At 56.5% G+C, this 14,464-nt stretch overlaps 1 protein-coding gene across 3 annotated transcripts in view; it reads right to left on the bottom strand.

Moving 5' to 3' along the window:
* LOC101272368 (angiotensin-converting enzyme) overlaps positions 1-14,464 on the bottom strand; it is a 37,927-nt gene that overhangs the window by 10,432 nt on the left and 13,031 nt on the right. The window contains exons 3-18 of one of the 3 annotated variants that reach the window (XM_004275657.3): positions 9,800-9,983; positions 9,599-9,705; positions 8,589-9,408; positions 7,807-7,974; positions 7,099-7,192; positions 6,242-6,385; positions 5,631-5,822; positions 4,955-5,052; positions 4,404-4,576; positions 3,837-4,060; positions 3,347-3,491; positions 2,964-3,062; positions 2,586-2,708; positions 2,035-2,246; positions 1,280-1,416; positions 257-415 (exon numbers count right to left, since the gene is read on the bottom strand). In XM_004275657.3, coding sequence (XP_004275705.1) covers positions 257-415; positions 1,280-1,416; positions 2,035-2,246; positions 2,586-2,708; positions 2,964-3,062; positions 3,347-3,491; positions 3,837-4,060; positions 4,404-4,576; positions 4,955-5,052; positions 5,631-5,822; positions 6,242-6,385; positions 7,099-7,192; positions 7,807-7,974; positions 8,589-8,846 — 2,226 coding nt within the window. In that variant the 5' untranslated portion in view covers positions 8,847-9,408; positions 9,599-9,705; positions 9,800-9,983. Of the gene's footprint in view, positions 1-256; positions 416-1,279; positions 1,417-1,508; positions 1,758-2,034; positions 2,247-2,585; positions 2,709-2,963; positions 3,063-3,346; positions 3,492-3,836; positions 4,061-4,403; positions 4,577-4,954; positions 5,053-5,630; positions 5,823-6,241; positions 6,386-7,098; positions 7,193-7,806; positions 7,975-8,588; positions 9,457-9,598; positions 9,706-9,799; positions 9,984-14,464 lie in introns of those variants that run through there. The other 2 variants (XR_004486454.2, XM_004275658.3) reach the window with 2 other exon arrangements.

A 14,464-nucleotide genomic window follows, 5' to 3' on the forward strand; every position in this document is an offset into this window, starting at 1 on the left:
GAGGGGCAGCGAGCTTCAGCCCTGGGCTCCCTGCTCCGCCCCCGGCACCATCGTGGACCTGTGCTCTGCAGCTGAGGCGGGTGCTCCCAGAGCTCTGCCTTCTCAGTAAGTCTGTAGGTGTGTGTTGACGTGCCAGATGTCACGACACGGCAAATCGACGAAGGGGAAGCAGCATGAAGGCCAGACACTGTCCCCCGAGCTAGGACCCTCCCCTGACCCTGGATCCTCCGCCCCATGCTCCCCACGAGGCGCACACCTGCTCCAGCTCCCTGACAGGCAGCGCCGCCCGCTCTAGATCCTGAATCTTCTTTATCATCCGCTTCATGGTGGCGTTCTGGAAGTTGGTCACGTCAAACTTCCTGGCCCAGGTGCCGTACTTGACAGTGTGGTTTGCCATCTGTATGTTCTTCTCCAGCTGAAGGCACGGGGGAACCGTATCATGAGGCCCAGGAGCTCTAGAAAGGCCTCCTGGGAGGAGGCGCCTTGAGGCGAGCCAAAGGGACTGAGGGTGTCAGGGTGGGGCCGGTTTCACCAAGTGGCTGCCTTTGCCTATGAAGACCCTCTTCGACCCGGACTGTCTATAACATCCTGTGTGCAGTACCTGCCCCTCAACAGATGGCCATTTCGAGCAAGACATCTGATGGCAGCGGCAGAGAAGGAAACCCCACCCCGTGTCCTAAAGGCTGTTAGGATAGATGCAGCCTGGTATCTGCTCTGTGGCCTCTCTGAGCCTCAGGGTCCCAGCTGTAAAATGCGAATAAGGTCACTGGTTTTGCAAGGCTGTTGAGGAATCAATGAGGCAACAGATGTCCAGTGCCAAGGAAAAGTGGCCGGCACACAGTGGGTCTTCAAGAAATGTTAGTCCTCTGCGGCTCACCTTGGTTAGTCAGCGCTCAGCCGCACAGGCGGGGAGGGGGGTTGGAGGGGACGCACAGCCCTCTCAATGGTGGCAAACGGGAGCGTTCAATCTTTTTAAAAACTGACTTTAGCATCACTTATTTATCTACAAATTATTCCGTTACCAACAACGGGTTGATTGTGAATGATAAGGCAACTTGTTTAGGCACTGGGTGTGTGCCTGAAATTGGACGCTTTTCAATATGCCATTGGGATTCTTCACAAATTCTGACAGCCTGTTCCCACTGAGGTGACGTCGGGGGCGGAAGGGCGGCCTGCAGTGCCTTGGGTTTCAGAGGGTGGCCCCCGGGGGAGGAGCAGACGTGTGCTGAGTCTGTGCGCGAGCTCTGGTGGGGGGAAGGGGGCGTGCAGGGGCCCCTACCAGTATCTTGCTGCCCTCCTTGGTGATGTTGGTATTATAATCCCAGCTGGCCTCGGCATACTCGTTCCACACCACCCGGGATCTCCGGTCATATTCCTCCACAAACCTGCTGGCCTCAGCCTCGTCGGACACCAGGTCTGTGGGACAGAGCAGAGAGACACAGACAGGACTCCCCCTGCCCTTCCACTGCTGCCCCGGCCTCCCCGCCCCGGCCCCCAGCTGGTCCCACTTGGGCTCTGGGTTTTCGGGCTGCTGGTTGTCGAGTGGCGGTTAGTCGTCTGGCTGCTGGCTGTTCCCTGGCTGACTGACACCTGGCCGGTGGTCCCCTGGCCAGGGGCCAGCAGGGGGCGCCCACAGCAGAGCAGGAGGAGGAGGAGGAGGCGGGACAGTCCCGGAGCAGCCCAACCTTGGCCCATGGCAGCAGGAGAGCAGAGTCCTGCAGCCCCTCCCCCTGGCCTATAAGAGCGGAGCCTGCAGTGTGACCTCAGCGTGACCTCATAGAGCAGTGTGCCTGCCAGCCAACCCCCGGCCGGGGCCTCAGATCTGGGCATACCCTCCCCAGGATGCTGGGAAAGATGTGCCCACTCCACCCCAGGGCCCTGCCAACCAGCTCAGGGGGCTGCCTGGCCCTCCAGGCAGGGCGCCAGGGCCCGGCTGGGAGAAGCTGATGGGGAACCATGAACCGGGGGCCTGGTCTCGAGCCTGGAACTGAGAACCTGCGGTAGCGCCCCGCCCCAGGCTCCCTCGGGCCTTACCAATGCCCTCTGGGTAATTGTCGGGCATCGGTGGGCGCCACTGATATTCTGGCCAGCCCAGGACCTCGCCATTCTGCCGGTTCTGCTCTTGTAGCCACTGTGTGACCGGCTGGAAGTAGTTGAGCAGCGGCTGAGCGTCCAGGGAATCTGAGCCGACCATGTCCTTCAGCACCTCCTGCCAGGGCCGTGAGGAGCCTGCCTGCAGCAGTGCCCTGTCAGGCAGAGCGGGCACAGTGGGCACAGGGCTCTCGGGCCAGGGGCCACTACCACTGCCCTGGCCCACCTGCCCCATCTCCGGCCACTTCTGCCCCCACTGGATGGCAAGAACAGCAGCATTAAGACCCAGGGCCTAGGAGCTCTGTGAAGGGGGGAACGTATGTTTTGCCCCATGCCAGCCAAGAGGCCCACTCAATAAACATTCGACGAGAGAAAGAAAGGGAGGGGGAGGGGAGAAAGGCCCCCTCCACTGGTCTGGTGGTGGTGCCCTCACTGGCATGCCCTTCACTGGTCGTTCCCCTCACTTCCCACTGCCCTCCCTGTGCCCCACACACCGGAGCTTGGCCCCCGCCTGGGTGGACTGGTAGATGTCGCACTGGTGCAGCGGGCCCTGGTGGCCCGCCTCCTTGCACAGGGCTTGATGGAGCTGGAACTGCAGGACAAAACTCACGAAGTACCTGCAGGCACAGGGTGGGCATGAGGGGGATGGTGGAGGCCCCTCGCCCAGGTCCCAGCCAGCTTCCGCTGGGCAGAGGCCAGACCAGGGGCTGCCTGGGGGAGAAGGGAGAACCGAGCTTGGCTCAGGAGAGAGGCCCCCTCAAATTCCAGGCCGTTGAGGGGTCCAGAAGGGTGTGGGAACAAGCCCTGGGAATGGGGGTCCCAGAGTAGGGGGAAGGGGACTAAAGGTGTGCTGGAAGTGGGGGCAATAGTACCTGATGTATGGTGTCACATTTGGGACATGAAACTTGGCTCCAGCGTCAAAGTGGGTTTCGTTTCGGACAACTGGAGGACAGATCCCCTGATACTTGGTTCTGGAAGAGGATGTGGTTAAATTGTCTTAGGACCCAAGGGTTGTACACAGGCTGATTTTACCTTTGCAGAAAAGTCTGCTAAGCAGACATTCCCACGGGCCATACCTTCCCCATCCTGGCGAACCAGGAGAGACTGCCTGACGGAGGAAGTTTTAGGCAGGAAAGAATGCCTTGCGGAAGAGGATGGAGGCATCATTAGAGAGGAGGGAGGCAGGAGGCAGGTTGCGCGGGAGCGGGGGGAGGGCCGTTTGGGATTAGGCCCTTCCCGGTCCTGCTTTGCTCACCGAAGATACCACCAGTCATAGTTGTAGAGGGAAGGGGGGGTACGCCCACTAAAGACCCCCCAACGCCACTGGTCCACCAAGTAGCCAAAGGGCAGGAAGGCAATTTTTTCCAGTGCCATCTTTAACAAGTAATTGATGTCGCTTTCTGTCGGGAGATGAAAAGAGAGAGGTCAGAGGGAGAGGGGAGTCCAGCTGGGACAGGGTGGGCCTGGGGAGAAGCCAGCAGGAGGTGAGGCTGGGCAGACGCATAGAAGGGAGCGCCAGGCTTTGGGACCCTGGGGCCCCGCTTGGAAGAGGGAGCTTGGGCAGTGGAGTTGGGACACAGGGTGGGCTGTGAGGGTCTGGGTGGATCCCCAAACCTGCCTGACATGGGGCAGTGAGGCAGAAACAAGAAGGGCAGAGGGGAGCGGGGACAAGTGCGGGCCTGCTGTGGGATCCAGTGGGGTCTGGGGGGGCGGCTGCACTGGGCTCTCTCCACCCACCCCCATACCCTTGTCATTGGTGACATGGTCCAGCAGGCCAATTTTGTGCAGATGTGCAGGAGTGGAGACGGAGAGTGCCATCACATCCCCGATGGCCTCATGGAAGCCGGGGTTGGCGCCTTGGCGCAGGGAGACGTGTTGGTCCTTGTACTGCAGGTAGTACTGCACGTGGCCCATCTCGTGGTGCACCGTGGACAGCTGGTCCATAGTGACCTGCGTGCACTGCTTGATCCTGGGGCGGGGAGAGGGCGTGGGTGAGGGTGAAGGACGGGTGGGGCAGGGACCAGAGAACGGTGGGGCTGGCGCCTGAGGGAAAGGAGCCAGGCGGGCACTGCCCCGGGGCTCAAAGGAGCGGGCGGAAACAGGCAAACACTTTCCCCTGCCCCAGCCCACACTCTGGCCTTTTCCCTCCGTTCCAAGGTACAGAGCTGACTGCCTGTCAAAGCTGCCCAGGGAAGGGACCCCGCCCCCAGCCAGTGCTGGGGCTGGGTTAGAGGCGGGCCTGGGAACTGGCTGCTCCGTGCCCAGGCTGCCTGCCCTGTGGGAGCCCCAGAACCCTCCTCCCGAATCGAGACCTGAAGTCTTTCCTGTTGTAGAAATCCCAGGCGGAGGCGTGGCACACCACCTCACGCCCGTCGCTTGGTTTCTCCAGCATGGACTCTGCCCAGAACTCAGGAGGCATGGGCAAGAGCCCTAGGGAGGTGAAGAACTCCTCTGCCACCCGGAACATGTGTGTAGCGTTCCATCCCTGGTAGGGGTGTTCGCACGGGTCAGGGGCCAGCCGCTGGAGGCCGCCATGGCTGCCCCAGGGGCACGTCTGTGGTCCCCCACCCAGCTCAGCTCCCTGCTCATGAAAAGCACCTCTGCTCTGGGGCCTCCCTTCCCAGATGTCCGGCCCCTGCTGGCTAGAGTGGATGGACCGATGCTCACAGCCCCCACTCCCGAGGGGCCCCGGAGGAGGGATTGGCAGCTCAGCGAGGACGAGGACACAGACCCCAGCTCATGGCTTGGACACACACTCCAGGCTGCTGCTCTGTAGAAAGGGAGGGACTGAGGTCCCTTCCCGTCCCTCTCCTCATGTCTGGTTCACTCCTGTGGCCCCCACCTGGCCTGACTCCGAGCTTACCTTCTGCACCATAGTACTGGTAACGTCAAGATTGGGCTTGTCAGAGAAAGGCACCACCATGTCGTAGATTTTGTCCCAGCTCTGGGCCCACATGTCCCCTAGACAGAGGAGGGGAGCCAGACAGCTTGGCTCCCAGTCCAGCCAGCGCCTGCTTCCCCATGTGTGTCACTGAACGGCACCCTGGGCGCCTGGTGTCTGGACCCAGGGTGCTGCAGGGCCACTGCCCTCTCAGCTGACTCACACATCAGTCCCACCCACACCCCCGAGTGCTCCACGTTCCCTGGGGCTGGCAGAGGCCAAGTGTGAGCCCAGGTGATGCTGCTGGGTCCTTTCTGATGGTGCCAGGGTCCCTGCCTCCCAACCCTGACGCAGGGCCACAGGGCTGGCTTCCTGGGGCATAAACTAGGCTTATTTCTCCTCCTCCACTGGACCTGGAGCTAAAGCCTCCAGTGTGACTCCTGGCTCTGCCTTTTAATAGTTTTCTGCCCTCTGCCAAGTCACTCGCGCACCCTAAGCCTCAGTGTCCCCGTGTGAAAAGTAGGAACAGTAGTGACCATGAGAAGGGTCACCTGCTTTATGGGCTCATGTGCAGGGGATCGAGCAGTGCGGGGCTCTGAAATGTGACACACGATGAGGAGGACCCTGGACATGTGTGGTGGCAAGGCCAGGTCCTTACCCAGCAGGTGAGCAGGGATGGGTCCCCTGAGGTTGATGAATCTGTCCCCGTATCGGCGGTGCAGTGCGCGGCGGACGTAGGCGTGGAGGTTCAGGTACAGGGGCTCTAACTGATGGTACAGGTGCTCCAGATCCTCCGTGAAGGTGGGGGAGTCGTACCAGGAGCGCCAGTAGGCCCCCGTGTCTGAGAAGCCTAGCCGGAGGGTGGCGTTGGGGTGCAGCTCAGGCCCCAGGCTCTGGCACCTCCGCCTCCCAGCTACCACCTGGCCGTTCTCCCGGCTCAGGGCCAGTGTATCTGCCTGCTAGCTGGAAGGGAGAGCTTGGGGGTTGCTGCTCTACAATCTTCTAACTACGGGTTGCTCCAACTCCAGCTAAACAGATCCTAGAGAGCAGGAGAGGCAAAGTTGAGCCCTAGGGCTGGGAGGAGTGCCAGGAGCGCAGCATGAGGGTGATGGGGCTAATGCCCATTCCACCATCCACTATCTGTGTGACCTTGGACCAGTGTATGGAGTCACTGTAATAGCCGCTCTGCTTGCCTCAGGGGGCGGGGCTCAGTGGAGACAGAAGCTGAGAGGGAAATGCCCACAAAAGGGACAGGGTGGCCATGCTCACCATCCTGCTTGTAGGCCGCGTTGCTGAGGGCAGTGAACTTCTGGTACAGGGGTTTCAGCGGGATGCCCACAGCGTTGTGCCAGCCCTCCCAGGCATAGAGTAGCAGGGCATAGCTTCGCGACGCAGCCAGGATGTTGGTGAGCTCTGAGACACAGGTGAGCAGGGTCAGTTTGGAGACTTCTGCGTTGAAGTCAGCAGTAGCCTTCACCAGAGCTCCCACACCGGTCCTCACCATCTCCACCTACTTCCTCAGCATCATGATACCCTCAAAGTCAAGGGCAACCTACAAGCTGGACAGGATGGCACTGGGAGCTATACAAAGTAAGGAGCCAGGCAGGGTCCTGGTTCCCAGGAAATGATTATTCTAAGGTGGCTGACACCCAGAGGACACCCACAACTTGAAACATAGGCAGACCCTTCATGGCTCCTTGGACGGAGTGGCTGACCTCAAGGCTGCCTGGTACGTGGCGGGGCGGGGGAGCTGTGGGGGGAGAGGAGGAGGTTTGCAAGGGAAGCCATGAGGGGTCTAAGGCCTGTGGAGGACTCTTGTGGGGAATGAGAGGACCCATGAAAGGGAAAACCAGGCAGCCAGGAGGAAAGCCGGTTGTGATGAGAGAGGAAAAAGCACACATGCATGTGGGGGTGGAGCGGGGGCTGGAGGCTGGAGATTCCAGAAATCAGTTTGCCTGGAGGAGCAGGGGTCTGGGGGCATCTGACAGTCCAGTCCCAATTGGAGGTTAATGCCTTTGGGTTTACCCACTCTCTCTGCAAAAACACGTCATCCTCCTGAGTGCAGCAGGCCAATGGGGAAGGGTAGGAAGCCCCCGAAGACAGAGAGAGTAGACACAGGGCAGTACCTGGGTCCAGGGACCAGCAGGTGGCAGTCTTGTTGGGGAAGCAGACCTTGGCCGTGGAGTAAATCCTGGACATGTTGCTTAGCAGAGAGTTGTACTGGGGAGTTAGAGTTGAGAAAACGTTAGCGATGAACAGCCCTTGGAGGTAATCTGGCGCCCTCTACTCTTTCCGCTGGGAGGAAAAGGGGAGATGCCTGGAGAGGGGGACGTGGCTAGGGCAAGGCCACGCTGTGGCACCCAGAGCACAGCTGAGCATGAATGCACGGATTCCCCTTCCAGTGGAGCAGCCTGGGAAACTAGTGTCCTGAGAATTAGGGATCAGGGTTCAATTCTGAGCCCAGCCACCACCTTGAGCGAGGGCAAATCCCTCTCATTCTCTGACCTTGATGCCTTCTCAGCCCTTCCCAATCTTTCTGAGGAAGCCCATAAACCAAACCACCTATGGAGAAAGTTTGAAAACCCCTGTTTCATCCTTTTCTCTTTATTTGAATTTTGCTTTCTGCTCCATAATACTTGCTTTGATAGAAATGAACTTCTCTCGCTCCAGCTCCAAGGAAGATCAGTACTTCAGGAATCCGTTCTGTGTTTGCGGGGCTTCCCCTACAGTCGGGGCCGGTAGAGATCCCAGGGTCCTTCCCTGCCAGGCCCCACCACTCCGGGGCAATGGGGGCACCCAGGCCACTTCTGCATCCACCGCTCCACCAGGCCCACCTGCTGCCGCTCCTCCAGGGGCAGGTTGGCAGGGCCCAGGGTGCGCACGGCACTGATGATGCGTCGCAGCGTGGGGTCGGTGAAGTGCTGCCAGATTGGGTCGAACAGAGCCTTGGCCTTCTGGCCCCAGACCTCTGAAAACTCCTGGCTGATTAGGGCTGCCTCCTCCTGTGGGTACCAGGAGGGCACGAGAGGGTAAATAGGGGAAGCCGTGGCGCGGGGGAGGGGAGGAAGGCCAAGGGCTTCAGGAGACTGGGGCTTGTGGGAGCACGGCTCCCTCCTCCTGGGCCCTCGGGGTGAAGAACTGGGGGAGTCTGCCTCAGGGAGGCGGTGGAGCAGAAACTGGGGCCAGGAGAGGCGGGGGAAGAGTGTGAACTGTGGTGAGCGATGACAGGCACAGTGAGAGAGGGGTACGTTGCAGTCGGAGAGGATGAGAACCCAGAGCAGAGCGGGCACCCTCAGCGAAGACTGCCGCTGGCCCAGCCCGTCGTCAACCCCAGGCGCTGCCACCTGGGGGGACTCGGGGTCAGAGGGGCCAGCCTCATCCATTCGGTTCCTTACTGGGCATGTGCCCAGCACCGTGCTAGGAAACCGACCGCCTGTCTTGCTGGGACGGCGTTGGGGTTGGGGGTTAGCGGGGAGGCCGGCTGGCCCAGCCCGGTCCCCACCGCTCAGGGGCCGGGGGCGCACGCGGGGCGATGACTCCCCGCCCCCCAGCGCCCGTCCGCCCGCCTGTGATTGGGCGCCCGGGCCCCGCCCCCGCCCCGGGCCCGCGCGCCCACCTGGCGCCGCGCGTTTTCCTCGGTGATGTTGGTGTCGTGCGCCCAGCTGGCGGCCGTGCTGTGGAACAACACCTGCTCGGCGCTCGAATTGAAGCTCTTTGCGAAGACCTGCGCACCGGCCTCGTCGGCGGAAAAGTTCCCCGGCTGCAACGCGGGGTCGAGCGCCAGGACCACAGGCGGCGGTGGTGGCAGCAGCAGCAGCAGCAGCAACGACAGCAGCGGCGGCCGCGGCCACCGGCGGCCCGACGCGGCCCCCATGGCGCGGTGCGCGGTGCAGCCCCTTCTCCCGCGCCGCGCCCGCCCCGCGGGTTATAAAACCCGACAGCCGCCGCCGCCTTCCGACACACCCTCACCTCCCCGCCCCGCCGCGCTTCCTCCTCGGCTCCAAAGTCCCCCGGCCGCTACGCGGGCCTAACGGAGCGGGGCGGGGACCGAGGCTTCCTGGCCCGCCCCAGGCAAGGGCGCCGGCCCGAGGCGGCCCCCTGCGAGATGCAGCCCGGGGGTGGCGGATGGGCCTTAGGTCAGGTTCTCACAAGGGAGGCTAGAAAGAAGCCCCCTAACGCACACACACACCTCTGAAGCTGAGGGACCCAGCAGTTTGCTGGAACACCCCAGCCTGCCAGCGTGCCCTCGCCTTCCATCTCACAGCCTCGGCGCAGGGACCCGGGGCCCAGCGGTCTCTGACGCTCAATCTCCCGGCCTCGCCGCCCCAGGGCTCTCTGGACTCGGGAGTGACAAAGTGGGGGAGCTGTCCGCAGTGCCGCTAGTGCTGCCGGATAGGGTTAAGGATGGTCGCCCGGTCCAGCTTCTTCACGAGGCCCTGGGGGGAGAGGGTGTGGCCTGCGCGGGTAGGGGAGAGTTTAGCTTCCGCAGGCGCCTGGGGCGGTGCTCAGAGCCCCCGGCTCACCTGCGGACTGGGGAAGGGGGGCTGTCAGAAGGCGGGGGGAAGAATAGAGGAGCTGTTCTGGGAGGAGGGAGCGGGTAATAAAGCCAAAGGAGCACTGGCACACCTGCTTTCTTCACACGAGCTGTCATTCGCTCAGGCAGAAACAGTCACAGACTTGCCGACTTTGAGAGCTAGCTACAAAGATGAGCGCAGAGATGACAGCAACCTCTCCTTCAACAGGGGAAGACATGAAGACTCAGGTTGAATGGCTTGCTCCAAGTCACTCCAGGTCTCCACACTCCCCATCAGTCTTTCCCTGTCTCACCACGCGTTCCTCCAAGTGACAAGCACGGGGGAGGAAGGAGAGTGGCATCCTCTTGAGGCGGCTGGGGAGGCTGAGGGCTCGCCCCTAACTCCTCAGCATCATGGTGTCTGTCCCCAGAGGCGGGAGGACCTACCCCCAGCAGACGCCGACAAAGGTGTGGGCAGGGCGACGGAGGAAGCACAGGCTGGGCAGAGGGAGCAGGGAAGGAGTCAGTGACAGCTGCTCAGGAGACCCAACCCATCCGCAGCTTGGGCACCTTGGGAATCACCTGGGCTCCTGGGTATCTGTGTGCAGGATGGCGCCTGGGGCTCTGAGGGACACGTGGGCTCGCTGTGCCCTCTGGAGTGTGTGCAGGAGGCTGTGTGGCCCGAGGCCGTGCTGAGCTGCCAGGTGACATGGTGCCAGGGTGGTGTGTGAAAGGGGGGGTGAGGGAGGAAGGCGGGGAGAAGAGGAGGGTGGCTGCCCCAGCCCTAGGAGGGGGAGCAGGGCATCGTCAGTGCTGTTGTTCAACAGTGTGGGGGAAGGCGGGAGGGGAGGAAGAGGAGTCCTGGGCCCCTGGCTTTCCTTCACTCCAGCGGACACTTCAGGGCTGGCGAACTGGACACCTGTGATCAGAGCAGCCCCATCGAGGGCAGGGGCCCGGCTGAGGGCGACGCAGTGAGCCTGGCCTCTCTTCCTCAGAACTCGCCAGCTCTCGAGTGGCTCTAACAACTATGTTCTCCAGGCTTTGAGGGCAATGGGCCGTGTGTGCACAGTGAGCTGCTGTCTGCTGGGAGAGAGCAGTCTCTCCACCAGCTAAGGCATGGGTGGGGGGGATTTTGTGAGTGGCACCCCTTCAGGGCCCAAAGAAGGGGTCCTGGAGCGGAAGGATGGGCAGAGGGGGTAGACAGCCTGGCGCTTAGCTTGTGACCGGGGAGCCCTTCTCTTCTACCAGGAAAGAAACAGCGTGGAAAGCTGAAGGGTTTGAGCAGGTCTGAGCAGGGCCTTGTCTCTGAAGAGCTCTCGAGCGCCGTGTCTGGGAGGCGGGTAGGGCAGGGGTTTTGCTCCACGGCCCATCCTCAGCTCTAAGGTGGCCTCGTGACGCTGTCTATGGAGCATCTGGGTTCAGCATGGAGCAGCCTCGGCCTCATTGGAAAACCATAAGAGCAAAGGCTAAATGGGGCTGGAAGATAATCTAAAAGTAAATACAACTTACATCTGGATAGCATTTTAGACTTTTCTGAATTCTTTTGTGTAAGTGATCTTATTTGATATTTATAATAACCTTGAGAGGTAGTAAAGAGATAAGGTCCTTTGTTCAGTCAGCTACCTCCCAGCTGCCATCAAAACAATGGAGATGGCTCTGAATCCTGCAGGAGGATGTAATTATGACCCCCCAGAGGCCTGACCCACCAAGGAAATGCAGTCTGCTTGGGAGAGCTCCCCATCTCTCCACCTCTCTTCCAGGGGAGGACAGGTCACAAGTCACCACAGTTTGAGAAAAATATCCCTTAGAAAATACGCCCAACAATGGAATAAAATTGAGACCTGACCAAGAAACACATGAAAAGATGCTCAACTCCATCAGTCATCGCAGAAGTGCAAATCAAACCACAGTGAGATACCACTTCACACCCACCAAGAGGCCTAAAGTCAAAAAGACAGACGATAGCAAATGTTGAGGATACGGAGAAATTGGAGAACTTAATACATTGCTGGTGGGATTGTAAAATAGTACAGCCACTTTGGAAAAAACATCGGCAGTTCCTCAAAACTTTAAACAGAGATGCCATGTGACCCTGCAATTCCATTCCTAAGCATGACAGCCCCAAATGGGAAATAACCTAAATGTCCACCAACTGATGAAGAGATAATCAAAATGTGGTGTATTCATACCACAGAATATTATTCAGCCATAGAAGAAATGAAGAATTGACTATTTGCTACAGCATGGATAAGCCTCTAAAACATGATGCTAAGTGAAAGGCCACATGTTGTATAAATCCATTTACATGAAATGTCTGGAATAGGCAAACCCATAGAGACAGAAAGTAGATGAGTGGTTGCCAGAGGCTTGGGGGAGAGGGGATGGGAGTGACTGCCAATGCTATGGAGTTTCTTTATGAGATGATGAAAATGTTTTGAAATTAGTAGTTGCACAACTCTGAATATACTAAATATACTAAAAACCACCAAATCATACAAATTAAAAGGGGGAATGTTATAGCACATGAATTATATCTCAATAAAGCTGTTATTAAAAAATACGCCCAAATGTTGACTTTTGTCATTCTATGTTCATCAGGAATCTCACGATTATTGATTGGTTTTCAGAGGAGCCGTGGTTCTCTCACTGGATACCTACCTGCTCTTCTTTGTTTAGCCAAAACCTACCCATCTCTCAAAGTCCCGATCAAGTCCTGCCTCTAACATGAGCAGCTCTAGCTCCTCAACCAATGATAACCTCGCCTTTCGATATTTATTCAGCATTAACTCACTTGGACTCCAAAAGCCAGGTGTAGGGGAGATAGCACTGGATCGGGAGCCAGAAAAATCTGGGCCACACTTACAAGCCTTATGACCTGAGCAAAATAACCTCTCTGAGCCTCAGTTTCCTCATGTGTAAAACAGCTATAGACATTTTTACCCATTCTCCCTCTAAGGGTTGCTCCCTGAGTTGAGGAAGAGCTAAGGCACCAGAGCGGCTGGGGCAGGGGGAGACAATAGGCTGAGTGTGGACAGGCGGCCAGAGCAGGGACCTGGTTATCTTGAGACGAGAACCCAGTGCAATTGTTGGGTATTGGTGACAGGCTTTCATTTTTTAAAGTGTCCTCTTATAATGTAATATATGTTACATAGAATATAAGTAGTATGTATATATGATATCTAATGTATATGTAAGTTATGAAGCATAATAAAGTGAGGACCCATAAATCCACTGCCCAACATTACTCTTGTCTAGCTGAGTCTGGTCCTTCCCTTTCCCATCTCCCTCCCCCACACCCACATGCACCCACACCAGCTCCCCTGAATGCTATCTTTATCATTCTCCTGTGAAGAAGAGTTTCAGCACTTCGTATGTATCTCTAAACATCACACTGTTTAGTTTTGCTTGTTTTAGAACTTTATAAAGACGGCATCACCTAGGTATGTACCTAAGAGAAATGAAAACACATCTGTGCGAAGACCTGCGTGCAGAGCAGTGTTACTCAAAGGAGCTGAACAGTGGAAGCAACCTGACGTCCATCACCTGGCGAATGGGTAGACAAAATGTGGTAGACCCACACAATGGAGTATTAGTTGGCGATAAAAGGGAATGAAGTTCTGATACATGCTACAACGTGATGGACTCCAAAAACATCACGCTAAGTGAAAGAACCTAGACACAAGAGGCTACACATGGTATGATTCCACTTATATGTGGCGTCCAGAAAAGTCAAATCTATAGAGACAGAGTATAGATCAGGGGTTGCCTGGGGCAGGGGGTGGGAATGAGGAGTGACTGAAAAGTGGCAGGAGGGTTCTTTTGAAGGTGATGGAAATGCACTGCAATCTCAAAATAATCTATTAATCATTGAATTGTACACTTAAAATGGGTGAATTATGCTAAAACGTGGAAATGTAAATTACACTTTGATAAAGTTTTTTTTTTTTTTTTTAAAGGCATCATATTAGAGTCTTCTAAGGTTTGTTTTTTCTCTTACAATTACGTTTCTGAGACTTTGTCGTTGCTGTTGCATGTTTACAGTTCATTTATTTTTATAACTTTTTCATAGTCCATAATAATCCGTCATGTGATTACGCCACATTTTTTTCTTCCAACCTCTAATCCTGTCACTGGACATGTGAGTTACTTCTTGTTTTCAGTTACTACAAAACAATTTGCCAGCAACATTCTCGCACATGTCTCCTTGGTATACATAAGTAACTTTATGTCTGTTGAATCTAATAATATCAGGCTTGTATACTGTATGTCTATTTTCACTTCATTTTTAGGAATTCATTTTTACTGTATTTTACGAAAGTATTATTCCCCCAACAAATTAAAAATCAAAACAAAACTGGTCCTCATTGAGAAATATTGCTCTAGGGAGTAAAATTTCTGGGCCAAGGATATGCAGATGTTCAGAGATATGCAAAAGTTCAAGGGGGTCCCAATGTCAAACTGCTTTCTAAAATAGTTGTACTGATTTGCACCCCTGTCAGCAGTGGATGGGAGCTTGCACACTGCCCCACATCTTCATCAACACTTAGTGTTCTCCTATTTTTAAATTTGTGCCAATTTTGGGGGCATGACATATTTTCATTCCTTTGTTGCTAATGAGGTTGAACATCTTTTTATATGTTTATGGGGCAATTGTGCTTCCTCTTCTGTGCTGTTCCTGTTTGTTTCCTTTGCCCTTTTCTTTTTTCATTTTCTTATCAACTCATACAGTTCTTTATATATTCTGAATATTAGTCCTGTGTCATTTAAATGTGTTGCAGAAATCATTCCCAGTATGTAACTCGTTTGAATTTCCTTGTGGTGTCTTTTAATAAGAGAAGGTCTTACTTTTTTTTCTCTATTTTTCCTTTTTTTGGCTAGCTCCTCTTCATTCCTTGCAGATCATGCCTATTTCCTGGTCACAGCCTCTGCATAGTCCCTGCTGAATTGATAAGCTCTGAGCAGAGCATGGACGGCCTCCT

This window comes from Orcinus orca, chromosome 19, assembly GCF_937001465.1.
Source record: "Orcinus orca chromosome 19, mOrcOrc1.1, whole genome shotgun sequence".
NCBI lineage: Eukaryota > Metazoa > Chordata > Mammalia > Artiodactyla > Delphinidae > Orcinus > Orcinus orca.